This window comes from Copadichromis virginalis, linkage group LG3 (assembly GCF_057382275.1).
Source record: "Copadichromis virginalis isolate Kocher_CV1m ecotype Utaka linkage group LG3, C_Virginalis_male_GT1.1, whole genome shotgun sequence".
NCBI classification, from domain to species: Eukaryota; Metazoa; Chordata; class Actinopteri; order Cichliformes; family Cichlidae; genus Copadichromis; species Copadichromis virginalis.
In genome coordinates this window covers 36,309,261-36,333,241 of record NC_140620.1, presented here as the reverse complement: position 1 = coordinate 36,333,241, position 23,981 = coordinate 36,309,261, and the positions used below count along the sequence as shown (strand labels likewise).

Genomic DNA, 23,981 nt, shown 5'->3' with positions numbered 1-23,981 from the left:
TTGTCATACTGCACTTACATGCTCTGATCAATGGGGGGAACTCTAGCAAAGAAATGTATGTGTGTCATGAGATGCCACTACCAGCAATAAGAAGGTCTATTAAGTATGTTTGCATATGTGAAACACCCACAAGGCGGTGAGAGGTCAAGTTCTGGATCTTAAGAGTAAAGAAAGGCAAGAGCAGTGTGTTAGTACTACATGAAATGTTGGATGTTTGTGGTTTGTACTCGTAGTCCATATATTTACTGTGCAAGACTTGGATAGTTACCTTATTTTATTAATGAGCAAATCTGTCCTGGATGTACAGTTTGGGTCATCCCGCATTTACATTGTTTTATTGTATTTTTAGCTTAATCTACCAGCATTTAATCTCATTGCAGATTTAGTTTTTCTCCAAATCTGTTTTGCTAGCTTTTTTCACCCTTACAGACTTGGCAACCGTCAGTCTTTAGAACGACTCCTTTGTGAACTTGAGAAAAAAAAAGAGTGAGTTTGCATTTTTTGCATTTTCTTGTTACACATGTTTTAAAAACATGCAGTTGATTCTTGGTTATTTTAAGGTTACTTTGTGGTTAATAGTAATGTGTAGGAGATGACACAACAATGAATGGACAATACAAACAAGGCAACAAACAGTACTACAGTGTAAAACTACAATGTAAGCCTTGTTATTCTTCCCCAAGAGCATTCCTCAGACTCTGAAAGATGCAAATGCAGCAGTGAATTATAGACTCTGTATGCTCGCTAGTCTCTATGACTGATAAACTGATTTGTTCTATCTTCCCCTTTAAAATGAATCATTAACGCAAATGTGACGACAATTAAAGTGGGTGGACATTGACTGCACTTCAACACTTGACCTGTTTCCACTTCTCCACTTCTGCTGAAAGCAGACAGTTGCTGCTTTCTTTGCCAAGATCTTCAGAGATATGTCAACTCAGGGACAGTCCAGTTCTGTTTCTTAATAATACCGCAACTAAAATGGCTAGCAAGCAGCAAAGTCAGCAAGATGAGCCACATGGAGTTGACCTGGACTGCATTCAGTTTTCCTGTTCAGTGTGTTTGGATCTTCTGAAAGAACCCGTCACCATTTATTGTGGACACAGTTATTGTAAAAGCTGCATTGAGCATTGCTGGGATGGAGAGGAGGAGAAGGGTGAATACAGCTGTCCTCAGTGCAGGGAGACATTCAGCCATCGGCCTGTTCTCAGGAGGAACAACATGCTGGCCGAGGTGAGGGGACAGAAATGAACTTAGCACAGACTCTGTAGTTCACAGATAACGTATTAGTCGTATTGTTACATAAGAAATCATCCCCCCTTTTTCCTGTAATTGTGTAAATAATTAAACAAGTGGAACTGGTTTTGTACCAGTTTGTACCAACATATTTATTTGAACTCCAGAGTTTAACCATTTTTATGTGAACACACTTCCTTATGAAGCCAGCCTCAAAAACATTCTATTTCTCTTTACAGCACATCCTAACAGTTTCTGTCTTTCTGTCTAGGTTGTGAATAAGCTAAAGAGCACAAAGTCAACATGTCCTTCTCTGGTCTATGCCAGCCCAACAGATGTTGCCTGTGACTTTTGCTGTGGGATCAGAATCAAAGCCACCATGTCATGTTTGACCTGCTTGGCATCTTACTGTCCCACTCACCTCGAGCCTCACTACAGTGTTGCTGTGTTGAAGAAGCACGAGCTGGTGGCAGCTACAGTGTCAATACAGGAGAAAATGTGCACGAAGCACAGCAAGTTAAAGGAGCTCTACTGTGAGCAAGATGAGCAGCTTGTTTGCTCTTTGTGCACAGTGGATGAGCACAAGGGCCACGGATGTGTTTCCGCTTCAGCACTCAAGGATAAGGCAAAGGTGTGGGCAAGGAGTCGAGCACATAATGCTACCTTTCAAAGTCCAAATGTTTCTGTGCTCCCAAACGACACGTGGCCATCAGACGTACTCATTAATTACATTACTGATTACTAATATTTAAATGACTCACTGGATGCAACCGTGCCTTCTTGCAGAATCAGCTGGCTTTAAATCAAAGGAAAATCCAGGACAAAGTCGAAAAGAAAGAGAAGAAGCTGAAAGAACTGAGCCAAGCTGAGGAGAGTCTCAAGGTGTGGAAAAGCAATGTTTTCAGATCTGATATGTGCATTCAACTGCTGGGTGAATGAGATAGCTGCTGAAATGAGCTTTAGTGTGTTAACATAGTCTCAGTATTTAGCTCTGATCAAACTTGCAATAAGATTTTTACCCACTTGAGGGCACAAACAAGCACTGCTCTCAGCATTTGTTTTTGATTTGCTCTTTTTACCTTTACTTTGAGAGACGTGCTGTTGATCTGCAAATTCATTAGCATCATCAACAAACATGAATCCTCTCATCTGATGACTTTTAGTTTAGCATTCTGTCTTTAGGTGTGATTTGTGCACCACAGGTGGTTGTTAACTTAGCGTCTTTTAATGCTTAACATATCCTCTACAATTGTCTCGGTCTGTGGGGTTCAAAGATCAAGTCGGGTTGTTGTTTTAACTGAATAAAGACAAACTTTTAAACTAAAAACAGATCTGCGATGTGCCAACAGAGTTCTGCTCTGATTTCCCTGAACGACTGTGACAAGATCTTCGATGAGCTCATCTCTTCCATGCAAAGAAAACAGAGTGAGGTGAAGCAGCTGATTAAAGCCCAAGAAAAAACTGCCACCGCTCAGGTGGAGGACCACCAGTCTCAGTTGAAGGAGGAGATTACAAAGCTGAAGAGAACATACGCTGAACTGGAAAAAGCTTCGGATGCAGATGACCTCATATATCTGATGCAGGTATAGCTGCTTACAACATAGCAAAGGTTTTCCTGTAAAATACCTGATTTCAAAGGCCTAAAAAAAGAGAGAACTGAACACAATTCAATCCAAATGGCCAAAATGAACATTACACCAGATATTCTAGACCTGCATGAGATCGTTTAGATTTATGATGGGTTGCTTAAAAAAAATGACCATTTTTGTCTTCTCCTTATATTTCACAGCATCTCTCCACTTCCTGGGATTCTCCAGATGGCTCACCTGGAGCTCCTCCTCAACGCTCCTTTAAAGACATAACCGAGTGTTTGTCTGAGCTCAAAGATAAACTGGAAATGTCACTGAAAGAAACATGGCCCATGATCTCAGCCACAGGTAACAGTTGGAAATGTAAAAAGAAAAAAGAAAGCATTGTGGATGAGTTGCTTCATAGATACCCAGTGATTTTTTTTTAATAACTCCAGTTTGTTTCTTCACAGTTTCATATGTTGACTTCTCACTACCTCCGGCCCCCAGCAGCAGAGAAGAGCTTTTACGTTGTATGAAATTCACTTGAAACATTATAAAATCATATAGTAGTCCGTTACAGTTGAAAATAGTGGTAATATTGATCGTACTTGCTATATTTTTTGCCAGATGTTTATCCCCTCACACTGGATGGGACCTCAAACTATCGTTATCTCCACCTGATATGCGAGAATCGCAGGATGAGGCCTTCACCCGGCCAGGCTTCAGTGCATCTGGACAGGTTCACTAAATTTCCCCAGGTGCTGTGCAGAGAGGGTTTGTCCGACCGGTGTTACTGGGAGGTAGAGGGACATGCTCGCATTTTGTCTGTAGCAGTGGCTTATAAAAACATCAGCCGGACATCAGATGAGTCACAGTTTGGCAAAAATGACAAGTCCTGGAGTTTAGATTGCACTGCAGATGGCTTTTTATTCTGTCACAATAATGTAGAAACCAAGGTGCCCAGCTCTGGTCTCTGCAAGATTGGAGTCTTCCTGGATTATAAAGCAGGTACTCTGTGTTTTTATCGTGTCTCTGACCCAATGATTCTAATCCATCAAGTCCAGACTGCATTCATCCAACCTCTTTATCCTGGGGTTGGGATAAATTATGAATGGTATGATACTGGAGTATTTGCACAGCTGGTTAAGTTATGGTAAATCTTTTCGAAGTGATAGAGATGTTAAATATTTTAAGATCCCATCTCTAAAGGATTTTGTCATCCATCGCAAAAGCGTAGCACATGAAGTTGGGAAGTATAAAAATACAAATTCTTCGTTACTATACTTAAGTAGAATATTCAGGTATCTGTACTTGAGTAGTAGAGATACCTGTACTTGAGCTTCAACCTTTTTTAAACAAATATTTCTAGTGTAATTTCTAGTCTTATACTCAGGGATTAAAGCCGGAACGAGTGCAGGTCCTCGTAAATTGTGGCTGTGGTACCTCAGCATATATTTAGTGCTACTGAAAAGCAGCAAATATAATGAAAGTATTTTTTTAAGTGGTAGGTAATTTCAAATGCAACATTTCTATTAGCTCAACAAACGTCGGCAAAACACACACAAACTGTTTTAGCGCAGTGTGTTAACCCTAAAGGTTCAGCTGCTGTATCTCACAGTGTGACAAAGTGGGTTAACAGTTGGAATACTCATTACTTGTCTCATAAGTATTAACTTTTTACACATTAAGCACATTATTCTCCACATGTTAGTGATGGCCATATGGCACAGATTCAAGGGGCTCTGCATATTTTTGGCTGCCAGATGGCACCAGATAGGACTGTGTTGAAAAGCTTCTAGTGTTGAATCATGTTTTGATAAAAGCTTCAGTTTTTTTTTTTTTTTTTTGAAAAAATAAATAAACAAATAAATGCCTGTCTAGAGTTTCTGGACTTCAAAGGGGTGATGAGGTCATGTCTGATGTACCCAGGCTAAACCAACACGTGCAGCATTAGGAATGTTTTCTTTTGTTTGTTTTCAGGTAACGAAGTGATTTTTCAAGACTATCTTTAACTTTAACAGAGCCATTTAGCTGTATTTATTCAATTCAATTCAATTTCATTTAAATAGCACCAAATCACAACAAAAGTCGCCTCAAGGTGCTTTATATTGTACAGTAGCTCCTACAATAATAGATACAGAGAAAAACCCAACAATCAAATGGCCCCTATATGAGCAAGCACTTTTGTGACAGTGGGAAGGAAAAACTCCCTTATAAACAACTGAATCAGGTGCTGAGCCTGTGATATACTGAATGAAGGTTCAGACGTCACTCATCATGTGGCTCTCGCCAAACGAACCAAGCCTCGACACAGTGCTTCTGAAGGAGTGTGTTATTTTTTTGGACACATGCGCTTCAACTTCAAATGGACCATCACTGCTGTAAACCCAAAATGTCTGCTGATTCTTCTTATTTACACCCTTCTTTGACACTTGAGCCAGACTACTTCCCACACAAGGAGAGAAAAGAGTGTGAGAGAACTTTACTCAGAGATAGAGAAAGATGTAACAAAAGAAAGGACAGGAAAGGAAGCCGAGAGCTTGGATTTAAACGTAAGGAGTGCTCATTCATGCTTGATAAACTGCAGACTTAAAGATTACATGTCATGTTGTCATTTGTAATCATATACTGGATCTGTATGTGACATGTGTTTAACCCTAAAAGATCGTTGGGTTTCCCCACCTGTGAATCGCACTTTAACCCTGGACTATACTAGTTTTGTGATTAGATGTGGAGGTTTAAATCAGACAACAGAATCTTTTTGTTTCTTTTACTGCTTGGTTCCTACATAACGCTTCACTCTGACCACTTTCATTAGAAGTACAATCCAGATTTAAATAACATTTGTATTCTTGTATACTAAAATTGTTTTGTTTTTATATTAATATAGCACAAGTTTCACATACATGTGCTTAAAAACAAATGGTAAAAATACTTTTAAGGAGCTACTTTTTTTTTACTTGGAGTACATTTCAGAGGCTGTTTTTTTCACTTTCACTTTTACTTAAGTTGACACATGTATCTCTATCTCTAAAGTTTTAACTTTTTAAAGTTAAAGAAAAAATCTGCACATAAGCGGCTTCTGTGGGGACCCCTTTCCCTTCTTGAGACATATCTCTCTCTTTTGATTTTCTTTTTTCTCTTTTGAATTTGATTTAAAACAGGAACTATATTTTCCTCATAATGGTGGCCAGTAATGAACTGTTCATGTTCCACCTTCAATAAAAATCAAATGAGCTCACCTTAGGCAAATCTAGGCAACATTGGGGAGGGAGCTGCTGCTGCTTCGCTCTCTCTGACTGTATCTGAAATTAATAGCCATACATCTATTTGGATAGACATAGTGTCACAGCTATCACTGGCTTGCTGTCTTTAACAGCTGCCGATAGCTAAACTGTTCTTAATCTGTTAATTGTATTCTGTTCACTTTTCTTTTGAAAAAAAAATATTATACCTGACTGCTCCCAGTTTGCTTTTTTGTTGGTCATTTTCATATCTATAATTTGCCTGAGAACTTGCCTTGATTGGCAGCTGTAGCCAATCAAAATTACTCTAAGAGTGCATTGATGATTTATCTACAAGGTCACAAAAGAATCTAGAACAACATCTAAAGAATAGCAGGTGTCACATTTCTTACTGAAGGTCAGGGTTAATGATTAAACAACAACAAGGAGATCAAATAACCATCCTCTGTCCTTTTGAACCATACTTTTTAAAAACACTAACTGGAAATGCTCTTGGCTTTTACATAGAAAGTTCCTTCTGATCAAAGCAGTACTGGAGGTGACATTTTTGTTATTATTATTATCTTTTTTATTATTATTAATAATAACTGTTATCCTGTGTATATATATATATATATATATATATTCTTGAACCAAAAATACAAACTGGAATTGGATGATTTTTGCACTGTGTGCATTACATAATGAAACAGTGATTCATCTTTTGAGGAACTGCACCCACAAAAAAATCTCCTTGACTGATAGGATGACCTTTGTTCATGAAAATGTATTGCCATGTCAGTGCAATGCAGTGTGCATTTTCCCCCGTTATGGAAAATGTGTCATTCATACGATGGCGTTTTCACAACAAGGACTAACGTTTAGCGTATTTTTAGTCTTTATACAAATAGCATGAAAGTTAGATGTAATCTCAAAGGAAAGGTATCTCTGGCATTGCTTGTGCTCTTGGTTTATGTTAAATTGGGTAAACTGTCTACATGAATTAAGAGATTCTAAATTCCTGTTTCAATTGATTCTCACTTCCTGATTTTTTTTTAACGTAATTTAAATTTTTGACTTTCTTTGCAGTTTCTCTGTAGGGAACACCTACATTTTTAAATATTATAAAGGTCTGTCTCTCTTCAATTGTTAATTGTACAAATTTGTCCTTTAAAAAGATGCTGATGAACCTGAAAAAAAATAATTCTAACAGTCCAGGACATTCTTGTTTGGGTGCAATTCCTGAAAGATGAATCACTGTTTCATAATGAATTTTATAAAGCGAATCTAAGATAAGATAAGATAAAAAAAAATCTGAGGGTGATCCGAGCAAGCAGGAGGACAGGCAGGTTGCAGACGCGAATGCTGGATCGTAACCACTGAGGGGTGATTGACGGACAGGCGTGGAGCATCCGTCAGCGCAGGGTTAAACGGTCCTCCAGGTAATTGTCCAGAATGGAAAGCAGGTGTGCAGGTGATGGCCCAGCCCGGGGGTGTGGCCACCAGGGCATCACACACACTCCTCAGACACAGGGCCACAGACCATGACAGTTCAATTACATTTTTTTAGCTGAGTCTACATAAAATGCCACAGATGGGATACAGTTTGAGATGCATCAAATAATATGACTCAGCTGGGTCTTAGCTGAAGACTTGGCATATCTTATGGTGTGCAGTTCGTCCTTAAATATTAAAATATGACACAACGCCATTATTTAACACGTGCTGTTTGCTGAAGCTTCACAAGAAATGGTTTAATGGAAGTATGGCAGTCAAGAAGATAAACATAAGGTAAACAGGGAGAAAAAAAAGTTATTCCGAATTACCAACAGTATCCAATACCATCTAGAAATTAAGATTGGCAACAACTTAATTTTTCAACATGTTGTTGATCCCAAACTGAGCACATTAAAAAAATGCATTCCACTACTAAAGCAAAAGCAAATCAATGACTCCCTAAATCGGTTGCTCACAAATTACATGGAAGAACTGGTCACAGCTGTTTCCTGATCCACAGCTTGAAGGGAAAAAAGGTATACAACAAAATTCTAGTGTTTGTCACAGAAGATGGTACTTGTCTCATGAAGCGAACAATAATTATATGTTAATAAAGAAAGATTAATATACATGAAGATAACAACAAATAAAAGTGAAAATAGTTGCAGTGCAATAGAAACACTTTATGTTACTAAAGTGATTTAATAATAAAGAATAACTTTAAAATTAATCCTAGAAACAATAATGTGATTCTTTGTCGGAGTTGTGTCTCTGTGTTCAGTCTGTGGATTTCCTGTTTTATTTTGAAGGTTCATGTCTTATGTCAGTGTTTCCAGTTTCGCTTCCTGTCTCATTAGGTCTAATTTCTCCCGGCTGTGTTCCCACCTCTTCCTCATTCCCTCATGATCTTGCCTGTGTCTTTATAGTGTGTGTCCTCCATGTTCAGCGTTGCGTCTTACCCTTAATGAGCTGTGTGTTTTGCTTCCGTGGTCCCTCGTTTTCAGGTTTTTCTAATGTTTTATTAGCCTCATGTTTTCAGTTTAGGTTTGTTCTTGTGAGTTTATGTTTGGAGTTTCTGCCACAGCACAATAAAGCTGCCTCTCTTCGTTCACTGTGAGTCCAGTGTTTGGGTTCTCTTCTCCTGTCTGCGCACAGCACACCATGACAGCAGCACTATCAGTCACCGATTTACCTCTTCAGTGCTTGTATCTGAAAGTTGTTTAAGCAGCGCAGGATCATCTTGAGAAATCCCTGTGAAAAATAAGGCTAGACTAGTATTTAAAAGCACCTGCCTTGAAGGTTTTTAGATTTTTCGGACGTTCGTGATGAAACTATTGACATTAGTGTCAAACAATGTTTATTAATTCCAACAAAAGATATATGAACCCCCGATTTTTCCTCTCAAATAAAAGATGGTCAGGATGCAAGGGCAATGGGACATGTTTTTTCTGCTATGTGGAAAATAAAGTGTTAGTAATGTAATGTCAAATGTGCAAATTAAAGTCCTCAAAAAACAATTCAACCTAGGGAAATATTAGACACACGAGCAGCACATAATTCATATTTTGGACTAAGAGGAATCTTTGGTAAGGATTTGTTCAATTCATTTCAATTTTATTTATATGTCACCAAATTACAGCAACAGTCGCTTTATATTGATATCTCATTTTAGATTAGGTCCAGATATACATCTACCTACCTTATTCTTGCTTGTGGTTGTAACAAATAATTTTTGACAAGGGCACAATGACCTTATGAGAATGCTGATTGCACAAGAAATCAAAGCAGGGTCAACTATAGCATTGCACTGCCACAGTGAAGGCCATGCTGCCAAAATTTTGTTTCAATTTTAAAACACTCAGGCAGCTCTTAATCACAAAGTCAGTAGTGTATGCAAGAAAATGTTGTATATTTATGAATTACAGGCAAGGAAAGAATACCAAACTGTTAATAGCTTCAATTTTGATTGAAGCTGGAAACACTGCTAGCTCATGAGGTCCCAACAATTCTGAAAAACTGTAGGGTGATTCAGGTTGGTCAGGTATTACTCATGTTAAACTTAAATAAAATAAAAATAATCATTCATTTATGTTTATATTTCAAATGTTGGTGAGAAACATGACTACATATTTTTGTTTTCTCTTTTATTTCCTACCAATATTATAAATAGATCTTTTGTTTTTGTTAGATGTCACACTTCCTGTAAAGCAAATTGCGTAGATTTCTTTTTCAGAACAGAGGGAGGGGATGTCACATATCCCACCTATTTCATGCAGAGTATAAAAGCTGAGCTATGAGATGAACAAAGGGACATTTTTGACCTGTTGATTCTTTTATCAGGGGAAAACTGTAAGTATTGTTTTTTTGCTTGTTCTTTTGGGGTTTTTTTTTTTTTTTTAGATATCTTCATTAGACATTATTACATTATACTTACATGATTTAAACAAAAGTCTTTCTCCAAGATTTCAATTTCATTAAAATATTTTTGTCTGTGCAAAATAAATAAATAAATAAAAATGAATCAGTCTTTCTCATTCATCTTTTCTTCCATAATCTCCAACAGGCATAAGTGAGACTATCAATGGGGCAGCTCAAGTCTAAGATTACAGGGTCAGGCCCAGGTATTCACCAGGCAAATCCTGAAGAAGGACCTCCCAGGTACTCCTCACACCATTTTGATAGCAGTATAAATCCAAACTCCACCATCTCAGGCATGTCAAGGTTTGTTAAACGCTAGATTTTTTTCTTTATTTATTCTCTCACTTGTAAGTCTTACATGATACTATTATATCACACTGATCCTACTTCAACTAGCTAATCTATAATCTGTTAAATATGTAAACATAAACAAAGTAAATTAATAAATAAAAAAAGAAAGAAAATCTAGCAATCACTGAAGGAAATGCAGTTTCAAACAGTTATGGTTTCATTATTTATTAACTTTTTCTTTCTTTTTTTCACTGGAACAAAAAGCGAATCAGGACAGAAGGACATGGAGCTGCGAAAAACTTCTATCTATAACACCATAGACATGGCACCACAGTTAGATTATTATGCAAATACACTGCCCCACCAAGAGATCAAAATCAGACCTTCCCTTGATGTTCTGCGCAAAACATTTGAGGTGAGATTTCCACCTGTGGAAAAAAGATCTCACTGTTGTGTTTTTTTAACTTTGCAACTAGTTTAATCAAAAACTGACATTTTATTATATTTCTATTCAGAAAACTAGCAGATCCATTTTCTAAATTATTTATTATTATTTTAGGAAGTGGAAGCAGAAAAGGCTGCCGCAGATGATGCCGCCGCAGAGGATGAAAATGAAGAACCCCAAGGTCCTCCAGGGAAACCGCCTACTAGATTTGGCTGGTTTATTGCAGTCTGGGTGAACAAAGCTTTTGTGTATTTAAGTCTACAACATACAAATGGATAGAAGACTAACTAAAAAAAGGAACAATTAAAACAAAACAAAAAAGACATTTATTTTCTTTTCTTTTTATCACAGATGCGCTGCATGCTGAATATCTGGGGTGTCATCCTCTTTCTCCGGCTAACATGGATTACCTCTCAAGCAGGCATTGGTGAGACAACATTCATTCATTGTTCAGCATATTGGGTCCTTTTCATTCCTGCTTTCTGCTGCCAACTCTGGTATATATAACATTGATTTAGGCTGTTAATTCTTGATAGTAGATATACAGTCAAACAGAGAATGATAATTTGGGGTTGAATAAAATACTCACCTTGATTAAAATGTGTTCCTTTTCATCCTGCAGAAGGTACTTCATACTATTGGCATGAGAAATGTAAAAAATCAATAAATAAAACAAATTTATATACGTTGAGAGTACTTACCTAGCCCATTTTTGTGGATATATGACAAAATAAATACAAAATGTATCATAATAACAGAATTGTATAAGATCTGTAGACAAGAAAATTGATACACTACATGTAAAACATTCTTATTCAAGCCCTTTAAACAGGACTTTGATATAATAATTAAAGACCTCCATGATCATAATATTATAATACTGAGTCCTAACTTGTTTCTTTTTTTAGTGTTGGGCTTGGTTATCATAGCGCTGGCTGTGTCAGTGACCACAACAACTGCCCTCTCAATCTCTGCCATCGCAACCAATGGGAGAGTGAAATCAGGTGAGCCCATGTGCAATTTAAGAATTCCAAACAAACCGTCTGAAGTAATCTGAAAGTATGAATACTCTGGATTCCTGTTGAAAAATCGCCATTAAGTCTGTAAAAATGGAAATTTTCAGTTGGGTTAAATTTTTAATTTATTTATTTGAATATTGCATCTTAATAACTTTATTATTAACTGTGTATTATGTATATACACTTAGCATTCAAACTAAAAACTCCTAAAATCACAAATTGAATAAATGATTTTAAAATGGAATGACACAAGTATACGTGTGAGAGGACGCCGCTCAATCTTGCCTTTTAAAATCATCCCTTGAATTTCCAGCTTCAAACCCACAATCCTGTCTGACACTCTCTTTATCTCTATAACACTTTTAAGAAATGTTTCCTTTAGGAGTATTCTCACTACATTTATCTTCACATCAACATTATCATAGAACAGCTCCAATGCTCCTGGCGTTGCTTCCCTTCTTCCTGGTCCCCATTCAAACACAATATTTTTAGTATCCCCCATTCCATCATATCAGTGAGCTCTCTTTTTTGGTGAGATTTGCCCTTAACATTCTATTCTAGAATACTTATCCCATTTGAACTACAAATTTAAATGGAAAAGGTTTTATGCCAGATGCCCTTCCTTATACAACCCTCCACATTATCTGGGCTTGGGACTAAAACTAAGCAGATTGATTTGTCGCTTGTTTCCAATTAAGGCAATTCAGTGGACGGTGAATGGTTTTCTTCAAATGCTCTCGTCCAAAGTAGCTCAAGTAAAATAAAATTGGAAACCAGCCAATTCTGGTCTCTAACTAGGAAGTTTTTGCATCTTTGAGAAATAATATATCTGTTGGTCAAGATATTAATCCATTTCAAAAAGTTCAAATTATTGTTCTGCATCAAATAAAGAAAAAGGAAAATCCATTTGTTATTTGGGTGTAATATTTCTTAAATAATGATAAACTTAGATAATTCAAATGTTTGGTTAAATATAATCATTTTAAAATATCACAGTTATGTTGGATATTGAAAATAAGTGCTTTTCCACAGTCAGAATGTGAAAAACAGAAAACTCAAGAAAGAAAGCCTCATCAATGATATATATATTTTTTTAAAAACCTGAAGAGTAAATATGCGTTTGCTAGAAAGCATAATTTGATGTGATGTAAATTTAGATTTAGTGTTTTCAAGAGTGATGGGCACATCACTAAAAGAGAGGTAAAGTAAAAAAAATAAAAGAGTAAAAAGACAAAACAGAGTCACGGTACATGCCTGTATCATTAGCCAGAGTTTTCTTAGATTAATTTTTCATACTGATGCTCAAAAAATGAAGTCAGCTGATTGATAAATCTAACCCCATTGAGAATATTTGGAAAATACCGAATACTTTATGTAGCTGTTTGATTCTCCCATAATCATAAGAAGATGGTAACAAATAAAAAAATATTTGTGGACATAAAAATGATATTCCATAAGCTTATCAAAGTTATGTTAGAATGAAAGGTGTATCAAAGCTAAAGGCTGTCCAATGACATATTAGAGAGCGTGATTTTTTTTTCACTTTAACAGCCTTGTTTCTGCTTATTTTTAAATATTTAGGTGGGACATATTTCATGATCTCTCGCACACTCGGTCCTGAACTAGGAGCATCAATTGGGTTGATCTTTTCCCTTGCCAATGCTTTGGCTGTTGCGCTCCATACTGTTGGCTTTTCAGAGGTTGTACGCGATCTGATGAGGGTAAACAAATAATAATATAACTAATAATAATAATAATAATAATAATAATAATAAATAGGTAACCACATCTTGTAAAATAATGCATTCTAAATCTTTATACTTTCATATTCCTGTTAATAACTTGTTGATTTTTTTTAGAGCTATGGTACCATAATGGTGGATTCGCTCAATGATGTCCGTATTATTGGTGTGGTCACGGTGACAATTCTTTTGTTCATTACGTTCGGTGGAATGGACTGGGAAGCCAAGGTAAGCAGACCCAAACACATTTCACTTTGTTTGCTGGACATGGGTTACAAATATTGTTGTTTCTTATTAATGTTTACTCTTCATTACACCTGTTTCAATTATCCCTCTATATTCTTTTTTCACTTTCACTCTCGTAGGCTCAGATTTTTTTCTTCATAGTTCTCATGGCTTCCTTCGTTGATTACCTTGTGGGAACACTGATACCTCCCACCCTACTGAAGAAGTCACAGGGCTTCTTTGGATATGACAGTAGGTTTATTCTTCTCACAACAATCTATTTTCCAAAATGTATCTTTGAAAAAATCATTTTGATTAAATTACTTTAGTTATCAGTACTTCTAATAAGTTCTGCCTACCAGTTCTAATGCACTAATCTTCATTCTCTGATGTCAGTTATTCTGGACTGTCACTGACAATATTGAACACGTTATAGGATTGACATGAATTAATTATTGGAAGTAATAGCTGAAAGAGCAAACTTTCAGCTACTTTACAAAATCCTGACGCAACTGAGTGTGCCTTTCATATGCTGGAGAAGAAATCTAAAAGGGCAAACAACTGAAACAAGTACAAGTTGAAGGTGGCTGCAGTTTTCACCAGAGAAGATTCTCAGCAACTGCTATTTTACATAAATTGTAGACTTCGAATACTCCTTGTTTGCAAGGGATCTGCAAAGAAGTACCAAACATGACTGTTTTAACATACGTAATATTACATTTTGTCAAACACTATGGTGTTCTGTTACTTTGAATCAAAGTGTGGAATGTGCAACTGCACTTTAGATCAATTTTCGATTTTACACTGAGGAACATTTGTTGCTCATGTGGGGTTACTCAAAGAAAAATATTTATTTGTCCCAAACATCATATGTGTTTACAATAGGGACATGTTTTTAATAATTTAAAGTTTAATACTATTTAAGCTAATATCTCGTATCTTCTACAGGGGATATATTCATAGAAAACCTCACACCAAGCTGGAGAGGTCCTGATGGCAACTTTTTCCGTCAGTTTGCAATTTTCTTTCCTGCATGCACTGGCATCCTGTCTGGAGCCAACATCTCTGGAGACCTCAAAGTATGACAAGCATCAAGAAAGCAAGATGGTTCTTCCACTGAACCCACTAAGGTTTATATGTGAGTGATGACTCTAAAAATATTTTCTTTTGTAGGACCCTTCTACTGCTATCCCCAAAGGCACCCTAATGGCCATATTTTGCACCACTCTCAGCTACGTTGTGATTGTTATCACTTCTGGTAATTACTCAGTTTCCTTTTTTTCTTTGCATTAGACATGGCTGGAATCTAAACTTTAAAGCTTCATTCAGATTCTGTGGTATACAGGCATTTTTTTTCTTGTTGAAACCACCCGTGAGAAAAAGGTCAGACACTATGAAACTGTTTTTTAACTCTGTTCTGAAACTAAAATTGACTGCAGGCGCAAGTACAGTGAGGGATGCCTCTGGAAATATGACTGACCTCATGACTGGAAACAGCACAAGTGGCTGTTTGGGACCAGCATGTAAACTGGGCTGGAACTTCACAACCTGCGTCCAGTCACAGGCTTGTTCACAGGGTTTGGCAAACTACTCGCAGGTACTGGTCAGCTAAGAGATAAATAGCATTTATGTTCATTGAAATTTTAACCAGTTTTTTTATTTATTTAGGTAAAATAAACATTGTTATTGGTTGTGAAAGGTTGGATCAGGTCTTAAGTTATTTTTTATATTTACACGTAAAATAATCCCATGGATGGTTTTCGATTCTCATCTCACCTTTGGATCTAAAGATCTGAGTTTGAAACATATTGAGATTACCATGCTTTCATGTCTTCTATTATTGTAATGATCTTTTAACAGGTTAACCCAAAAGCATTGAATTGACTATAAATTAAATAAAATGATGTATCGAGGTTCATTAGAAGAATCAATTAAAATGAACATGTTACATTGTTTTTAAGGAATTTGTACTGACTGTCCACTACTTTCAAGATTTAAAATTGATTTACTAAAATTGATTACTTGTTACTTTTTAAATTGTCATTTCCTAGCGCCAGAATATATAGTTCGCCTTCTTTGCCCTTATCAAACAGTGTGCAGCTTTCACATACTTAGAAACTGTATTTTGGCTTCTTTGGTTCTAGAATGAGCTGCATAATGAAATCTAGCTTGCCTTATTAGTATCTACTTTTAAGTTATTCTTATTCTCACTATAAAATTGCCCTTGACTCTTTCATGGTCTTTTTTTGTAATCTTTTTTAATTTCCTTATATGTTGTCTTTTGTTCGTTTAGTGTTTCTTTTCTGGAACTGTCTCTTGTAATGCCGGTTCTATTTAAAAAGTGCTTATTTATTGCTTATTTAAACTGTACTGTTTATTTTTGTGAGCATTTATATTAAATGTGTTGTTTTGAATACATTATTCCAGTTTTTAACAATTTCATTTTGAAACTTTTCTACAGGTAATGGGCCTGATATCTGGTTCATATTACCTCATTGTTGCTGGTGTCTTTGCAGCCACCTTGTCTTCTGCTCTTGGATTTCTTGTTTCTGCCCCTAAAATTTTTCAGGTGAGAACCACCTGGAAAAAAAAGATACATCACAATGACTGAACCATATGTTTTATTTTTTAGACAATAAAATATGGATTGTCTTAACCAAATTTTCAGCTTGTGCAGCATAAAGTATTAATTTTGCAGAGTCGAACAGTGATAGACAAACATCTGACACTAGCTTTCACAGTTCTACTATTTCTGCCATAGTATTTATAAAGATGATCATAGCATTTGAGATGGAACTCAGTTCTTAGCCACATTCATCTTAGCTTTTATTTTGTTTTAATTCAACCTGAATTAATTTAACAGAAAAACTACGGGACACTGCTACCTCATGGGCTCGTGACTTGTCAGTCACATGGGGAAGCACATTGTTTGTTATCACCTTCCTGGAACAGATGGTGACCTTAATGACAAAGAAGCCACATACTTTTTTCCACATACCTTTACACAACTGGTTGCCTTTTTGACACAGATGTCAGAGAACCGATGATTATTAGAAATAAATCAGATTTCCGTCTCTCCAGCATTGCTTCAGCAAGGTTCTGCAAAAAAGAAAAAAAACTTAATTTTTTTGGTGCAAATTCCTATATCCCAACTAGAATAAGCAGCAAAACAATGAAACATGTAATATAGTCATCTGTAAATGTAGTAAAGTTATTATTGTTAAAGAAATGATGTTTGTATTTTATTTCATCCCTCAGTGTCTGTGCAAAGACAATGTATACCCGTATATTTCATTCTTTGGAAAGGGTTATGGCAAAAATAATGAACCACTTCGGGGCTATATACTCACCTACCTCATTGCTGTGGCCATCATTCTAGTTGGTGAGTGTAATTCAGAACTGTCCTCCTACTGTTATTTGAAATATTGTTTCATATATGTGCTGATCGTTTTTTCCCCTTTTGTATTATTACAGCTCAACTAAATATCATTGCACCCATTATCTCCAACTTCTTCCTGTGTTCCTATTGTCTCATAAACCTAAGCTGCTTTCATGCATCAATTGTCAACTCCCCTGGTAAGTTATGTACTCAACTATCGCACTGCACTAAGACTTGATAAAAGCTCATGCCTATTCACTAAACAAGAAATTAACTATTTCACCAGGTCAAAAGTGATGTCTAAGATAGGTGATACTTAACAAGCTGATAAGAAATAATGTGAAGATATATTCCTTTGAGCATCACTTCAATATTTTTTGTGCTTATGCTTAGGGAGGGCAAAAAGAGGGGTTTATATTTCAGGTTTTTTTTGCATGCTGTACTGGACACAGTTCTAGAGATCTAAAATCAGAACGTTTGCATTATGCTCAGATCTAACTGTCCTTCTCTTGTCATCTCTTAAAGGATGGAGGCCAGCATTTAAATACTATAACAAATGGACAGCTTTGTATGGAGCAATGGCATCTTTTGCTCTGATGTTTGCGTTTACCTGGTGGGCTGCTCTAGTCACCTGGTTCGTCATCTCCCTCCTGTTTATATACATTACATACTTAAAGAAACCAAGTGAGTCAAAATCAAGCATAGGTTGGAAGTCAATGTTGCTTTAACAAGAAACATGTCTCAGATGGACAAGTGAAATGCACTGTATTACCTTTCATTTATACTGCATCCGTTTGCATAATGTTTTTTATTACATCAACAGATGTAAATTGGGGCTCTTCAATACAGGCAAGTTCATACAACATGGCTTTGTCATTCTCTGTGTCTCTTACTGATGTGAAGGACCATGTCAAGAATTTTAGGTGAGGGATCTTAAACGTTAAAATGCATTTGTCTGTTTTTTATTTCATGTGTTCTGTTTTCAAAGAGTATTTGTGTGATCATTGTTTTATTTAAAAAAAAAAAAAAACTGTCAAAATAAATCCTGCTAACATATGCAGAATGGTGAAAGAAGGACATATCAACAAGTGCTGATCACATATCTCAATTAAACATTAGGATAATTCAAATAGACAGTAACTCCCGGACATTATCTTTGTTCTCTGATGTCCTTTTATTAGACCACAGTGCCTTGTCATGACTGGACCTCCAAAACAGCGCCCTGCACTGGTGGATTTTGTTGGCTGCTTCACTAAGCAAGTAAGCCTTATGATCTGTGGAAACATTATAATGGTGAGTTTCTTTGTTTCATGTTTATTTATAAGTTATAAATGACAACTGATTGACATTTTTGTATCCACTTATTAAAAGTCCTCACAATGGCTTTTTGTTAGAATTTTTTTTTTTTTTAATTGCACATGCTCAGTTCCTTCTGCTTTTCATGGAAGGTTGAAATTGCCTTTTCCAGGAGCCAGACAAGCAGACCCAGTTTCAGGATTCCACAGATCAGTATGTTAAATGGCTAAACAAGAGGAAAGTTCGCTCGTTTTACACTCAGTTTACAGCTAACACCCTCAGAGATGGAGTTCGATATCTGATGCAGGTAGGTCCTCTATTTGACAAGCAATTGTTGCTCACTACCCAAAAGAAACTAGAAAATGAATAATGGCTTCTTACAAGTTATACTGTATGAGTCTCATAATGTTAGATAATGTTAAACCGTTTTTATCAGCATGTGAGTGGCTCTATTGAGCCTGAAAAATTAAAGGTTTCTCGTTGAGTTGCAGAAGACACAAATACCTATGTGGATGTGTCAAGAATGGCATTCTACTTACAAATCAGCTTTTGGTTTGTAATCATGGCATATCATTCCTTTTTTAAACTATAAAATGTTATCAAACATTTCAGTACTATAATACAATTGAAGCAAAGGGTTGTGTTTAAATGGTCTGTTTAAAAAGAAATGCTATAATTTATATTCTTGTTTAGGGGTGGATTTATGTGTTTTTCCTGCATCTTATTTATGATGTCATTTTAAAATTCCACTATCTTGAAAATATTGTAAAGTTTTTTGACATTTTCAATATAGATATCCAAGAGTTTAACTCAGTTTAACTTAAAATGTAAAATGCCTGAAATCCCTAAAACTTTTGGATGTTTCTGACAGCTTATTATTATTATTATTACTATTATTATTATTTTTTTAATTCAAGGCTTCTGGTCTCGGCAAGCTAAAGCCTAACACGCTGGTCATTGGCTTCAAGTCAAACTGGATGGAAAGTTCTCCTACAAGCATTGATGATTATATCCACACTATATAGTAAGCTTATCATTTTTTTCATATTCTGTATGTGTGAGCATCATTCTATTGTAAACATCAAAGATTACATCTTTGAATCAATTCTGAAAAAAACGTTATGGTGTTGTTATGGTTTTCATTTTGGGAGATGAAGAAAACATGAAGGAAAGCCGTGATGCGTAGGTTTATTCTATTTTAACCTCTGTTTTGGTATTTGAATTGACAATATCTGTATTTTTGAAAACTGTTATTCATAGATAGGTAGGGTGGGGTCACGTTACCATCCACGAAAATTTGGCTTACATACACCGTGGTCTTAAGGGTCAACTTAATGATTTGGTCTAAAATTCATAAAAAGCCTTTTAACGATTCTTTTAAAAGTGTGGTGTGCATTTTTAGCATATCGAAAGTACCATACAATATTATAACACCTTCTACTTAACACTGAAATGAGTAAAGAGTCCTTAAAAGTATTTCTGTTGCTCACACACTCTCTTTTACTGTTCTTCAGTGATACATTTGATGCCAACTACTGTTTGTGTATCTTGAGGATGATGGATGGGCTGGACATCAATGACCATGCTGATTTTAAAGGTTGGATACATGGCCTAGAATTCTTTTAGGCATCAATTACCAAACGTATATATGTATAATTTATATATATAATTTATTTTTTAACGTTAGAAAACCAAGGCTTTGAGCCTGATGAAGCCATTGAAAGCAATGACCATCAGCTTCCTGAGAAAAACTCTGGTAAGCACTTCTAATACAAATATACATTATAATTACTGCTTCTTAAGTACGAATATGGAGTAATCTTTATGATAACACATATCTATTGCTTTTTGCAGCTAATGACATTTCTGAAAACAGCAAAAGCGATCAGGTCAAGACTGTGTTTAAGAATGCTGGGGGAACAAAGACTATCGATGTCTATTGGATAGCTGATGATGGAGGTGAAACATGGCACACGGGTTACATGACAATTTATTAATATGTGTGTAACACTTAGTTGAAACACTGAGTTGATATAAAAGTGTGTGGATTGGGTATCTGGTCAGAATTCCGGGCCACCAGTTTGGGATTCTGACCACTTACTTTGGTCATCTAACTATGATGTCTCTTGGACACATTGTGAATGTGAATCAAAGGATGAGTTGGTCTGTGAGCTAATCTGGAAACACCTAGATCAGTCAGTAGCCAAAGACAAGGAGGTCTCAACATTTCAACTTAGACTGGTGGATGGATAGTTGATAGATATAATTTTAGTGCCAATATTGGCTTTAGTCAAAACTGAATCTTCACCTATCATGTTGAATATAAAATAAACCACCGCTATCTTGCTCTTCTCTAGGACTAATTCTACTGGTGCCTTACCTGCTCACCAGGAGAAAATGCTGGCGAAGCTGTAAGATTAGGGTATTCATTTTGGGAGATGAAGAAAACATTATGGAAAGCCGTGATGCGTAGGTTTATTCTATGTTATCCTCTGTTTTGGTATTTGAATTGACAATATTTGTATTTTTGAAAACCCTTATTCATAGATAAATTGAAATTGAAAGGCGTGGAGGTAAACATTCTTCCAGTAAGTTTTTATTTGTGATCTATTTCTTTATTGTTAAATAATGTATTGATTAAATTGATATAATTTTTTCCTTTAGAAAAGTTTAAAACTGTATATTTTAGATGTACAACACACAGTCGGCGATCAAATTTGAAATAGCACCAGGACTGAAAGAGCGTTTCCCTGCATGCTGTTCAGATTGGGGTGAAAATGTTTAGGAATGTTTCAGGTTATATGACATGGTGTTTGATTTTCAGAAACTGAAGTGCTTTAAGGTTGTTTTTGATTTCTTTCAGAATGATGGCCCTGCTGAAGAGATTCCGTATCAATGTTACTGATGTTGTCGTCATGACAGACACTGAGAGGAGTCCCCAACCCAAAAAGTATGAAAATCTTACCATCTTTTTCAAATAAGACAAAATATACACTTTTACAAAACTCTGTGACGCTTTTAACCCCATAAACAAACGACAGGCATGGAATTTCACCTTAACGTTTCAATTATGAGTCCCATTTTTATTTAGTGAAAAAGATATTTTTAAACATGATGTTGAATTAACTGTAATAGAACACTGGAAGTAAAATTATTTAGAGCATGTTTAATTCTAGCAGGGTGTTTCTTTCCTTGCCAGCAAACTCATTTGTGTCTTTTTGATGCCTTGCAGTATGAATAGGTTTTTGGAGACTGTTGCGCCCTACAGGCTATATGACGAACAGCAGGAAGATGTCTCGGTTCAGGAACTAAAAAAGAAGGAACCATGGAAAATATCTGACAAACAGTTTGAAGCTTTTAGACTTAAGGTCTGTCTCTCTGTACCTCATTTCTGACTAAAGGAGGAGATGACATGCATATGATTGTCCACCAAATTAATTAAAAATTTTTTTTTTATTTACAGTCTGAGAGAAAAGTAAGGCTGAATGAAATCATCCGGAGGAATTCACAAAATACCACCCTCGTGCTTGTGTAAGTCGACTGTTTTTATTACCGGTGAAATTCAGAGCCTTTTTTGGTGCAAATTTGTTAAAACTGTCTATTATCTATAACATCGTATATGCTGCCATTGTTTTGGTGTATATTTAGTCCCAGAATTTAGGCAGTTTTATTATACATGCATACACCATTTAACATTCCCTAGATGGTTTGTATTATACTATAATGTGGTGTATAATATATAATATGAAAATGCAGATCAAAAATAAAAGGGGATAATTGTAATGGATTCAGCAATGCAACCTTCAGGAACTAAATGACTTTACATCTGTTTACCATTATAGTATATGTTTAAAAATTTTAAAACATAAATTGCATATTTTAGCTATAACAAACATGATAATAATAAGATATAATATTTAATAAATATTTTTAAATACACAAGGGACAGTAAAAGGCATTATTAGGATCTCAACCCACTCTGCCTAATAGATATTGGAAATTATATATATACATGTGTGTGTGTGTGTGTGTGTGTGTGTGTATATATATATATACACACACACACACACACACACACACACACACACACACACACACACACACACACACTATTGGTCAAAAGTTGTTTCGTTTTTAACTGTAGTTGCTGATTTGTTTCTATGCTTTCATTTCAGAGTACAATTAAACTGCATAATAAAAAAACTGTGGTGTTCTAAAACGTTTGACTCGTAGTGTACAGTTACAATTAAAACAAAAAAGAAAAGAAAAAAAAGATAATTTTATGCCAAACCACTTTGTTCTTTAGAATGTAAGATTTCAAATACAAAACAAGAACAGTCTATTTTTTTTATGGTACTTCATTTATTTTAATGCTAAACCACAGAATACAGTGTGTTTATAAAAAGAATAAATAAATAAAAATAAAAATAGAAGAAGTGTATTTCTGTAGTTGCTGCAAAAAAAGTCCCCAAGCAAGGTTATTTTTAATTTATTTTGCCATTTTTTTATGTTGATTGTAATTCAATAATCTTTTTCTTTTTTTTTTGTTATAATTGAATTCTTTTAGGAGTCTTCCTGTGCCGCACGGCGACTGCCCCAGTGCTCTGTACATAGCCTGGCTGGATACTCTGACCTGTGGCCTCCACTGCCCTGCAGTGCTTGTACGAGGAAACCAAGAGAATGTCCTCACTTTTTACTGCCAGTAAATCCTATGTTAGTGCAATGAAATCTACAGAAACAATATTTTTGATACTCTAAAACGATGTCCTGACAATAAAGGAGAAAAAAAATCACACAAGACAAATAAGTAAATTAGAAAAAGCATAAATGCGTGTAAATGATGTGCAGTTGTTACAATGATTAACAAATCTGATGAATAATAAAGAATGATCAAAAATGGAAGATAACACCATTGTGGTTATTCACTTTGTGCTGAATAATTTCAAACTGTGTATTCCACAAATAATCACATACAGAGCTTACCCAGTGTATTACACTAATTCAGTGCCACATCACAACAATATATATATATTAGGGGTGCAACGATACACAAAATTCACGGTTCGGTTCGGTTCGATACTTTGGTGTCACGGTTCGATATTTTTTCGATACAAAATAAAATGTTCATGCCTTTTTAATTTGTCATTTATTAAAATTATAAATATATATTTTAACTCAAAAGTACAGTTTTTAAATTTAACCCTAACCCTTGTGCGTGTTTTTTTATTTTGACAGCGAATGCGCACCTGCGGACCACTTATGTGCAGCCCTGGTTATTTAGCTCGTCATATTGCAGCCACAGAAATTCTTTTGTCCATGAAACCATAAAGCTGCACTTTCTTTTTGCCTTATAGTCTGATTTGTCATAACTTCTCCGTTTTGTGGTAAGCTTTTCTTTGGCTGTCACTTCTTCACCCTGACCTGTCTTATTTGGCTCAGCAGAACTGAAATATATATCCTGCTGCTTTTACACACGCACTCACATAAGCTCAGCGATTCTCTGCGCGATCAACCTCTCACATGTTTAAGCTGCGGGAGATTTCACTTGTCATGATTGCATAGTAAGCTAACGATTAATAAAACGATGTCAGAGGAATTGGTGCACAAATTATCATCACTCACAGATCAGTGCTGTCGC

General features: G+C 35.7%; 2 protein-coding genes and 1 long non-coding RNA gene across 4 annotated transcripts; 2 read left to right on the top strand and 1 right to left on the bottom strand.

Moving 5' to 3' along the window:
• The first annotated feature begins 8 nt into the window (after nt 1-8).
• LOC146714410 (E3 ubiquitin/ISG15 ligase TRIM25-like) lies at nt 9-8,645 on the top strand. The gene is made up of 7 exons (XM_085450894.1): nt 9-1,233; nt 1,508-1,867; nt 2,023-2,118; nt 2,586-2,819; nt 3,026-3,173; nt 3,278-3,337; nt 3,435-8,645. Exons 1-7 carry the CDS (start codon nt 982-984, stop codon nt 3,962-3,964), a joined length of 1,680 nt encoding a protein of 559 aa, XP_085307020.1. The 5' UTR covers nt 9-981; the 3' UTR covers nt 3,965-8,645.
• Nucleotides 8,646-8,718: 73 nt separating this feature from the next.
• Nucleotides 8,719-23,476, top strand: LOC146714408 (solute carrier family 12 member 3-like). 2 transcript variants are annotated; one of them, XM_085450888.1, is made up of 28 exons: nt 8,719-9,877; nt 10,092-10,186; nt 10,502-10,652; nt 10,797-10,913; nt 11,034-11,109; nt 11,591-11,686; nt 13,283-13,422; nt 13,561-13,671; nt 13,809-13,920; nt 14,617-14,747; nt 14,842-14,926; nt 15,108-15,265; nt 16,130-16,237; nt 16,927-17,050; nt 17,143-17,244; nt 17,573-17,731; nt 17,871-17,970; nt 18,229-18,340; nt 18,516-18,650; nt 19,261-19,367; nt 19,858-19,940; nt 20,031-20,099; nt 20,198-20,302; nt 20,701-20,812; nt 21,207-21,293; nt 21,576-21,711; nt 21,807-21,874; nt 22,911-23,476. In XM_085450888.1, the coding sequence occupies exons 2-28, from the start codon at nt 10,110-10,112 to the stop codon at nt 23,047-23,049; spliced, it is 3,000 nt and encodes a 999-aa protein (XP_085307014.1). In that variant the 5' UTR covers nt 8,719-9,877; nt 10,092-10,109; the 3' UTR covers nt 23,050-23,476. The 2 variants fall into 2 exon arrangements, with proteins under 2 accessions (XP_085307014.1, XP_085307013.1); XM_085450887.1 differs by having other exon boundaries at nt 10,092-10,249.
• On the bottom strand, nt 10,994-11,596 carry LOC146714409 (uncharacterized). Its single transcript, XR_014918815.1, has 2 exons — nt 11,272-11,596; nt 10,994-11,176 (listed from the first exon to the last, which is right to left on the bottom strand). It is a non-coding gene; the product is annotated as an uncharacterized LOC146714409 (long non-coding RNA).
• Nucleotides 23,477-23,981: the final 505 nt, after the last annotated feature.

Excerpts from the sequence above, each read along its gene's own strand:
- LOC146714410 (XM_085450894.1), top strand. The coding sequence starts at position 982 with ATGGCTAGCAAGCAGCAAAGTCAGCAAGATGAGCCACATGGAGTTGAC. Across the intron at positions 2,820-3,025 it reads ACCTCATATATCTGATGCAG|CATCTCTCCACTTCCTGGGA; the intron begins GTATAGCTGCTT and ends TATATTTCACAG. Across the intron at positions 3,338-3,434 it reads CAGAGAAGAGCTTTTACGTT|ATGTTTATCCCCTCACACTG; the intron begins GTATGAAATTCA and ends ATTTTTTGCCAG.
- LOC146714408 (XM_085450887.1), top strand. The coding sequence starts at position 10,110 with ATGGGGCAGCTCAAGTCTAAGATTACAGGGTCAGGCCCAGGTATTCAC. Across the intron at positions 13,921-14,616 it reads GGGCTTCTTTGGATATGACA|GGGATATATTCATAGAAAAC; the intron begins GTAGGTTTATTC and ends TATCTTCTACAG. Across the intron at positions 21,875-22,910 it reads AATACCACCCTCGTGCTTGT|GAGTCTTCCTGTGCCGCACG; the intron begins GTAAGTCGACTG and ends GAATTCTTTTAG.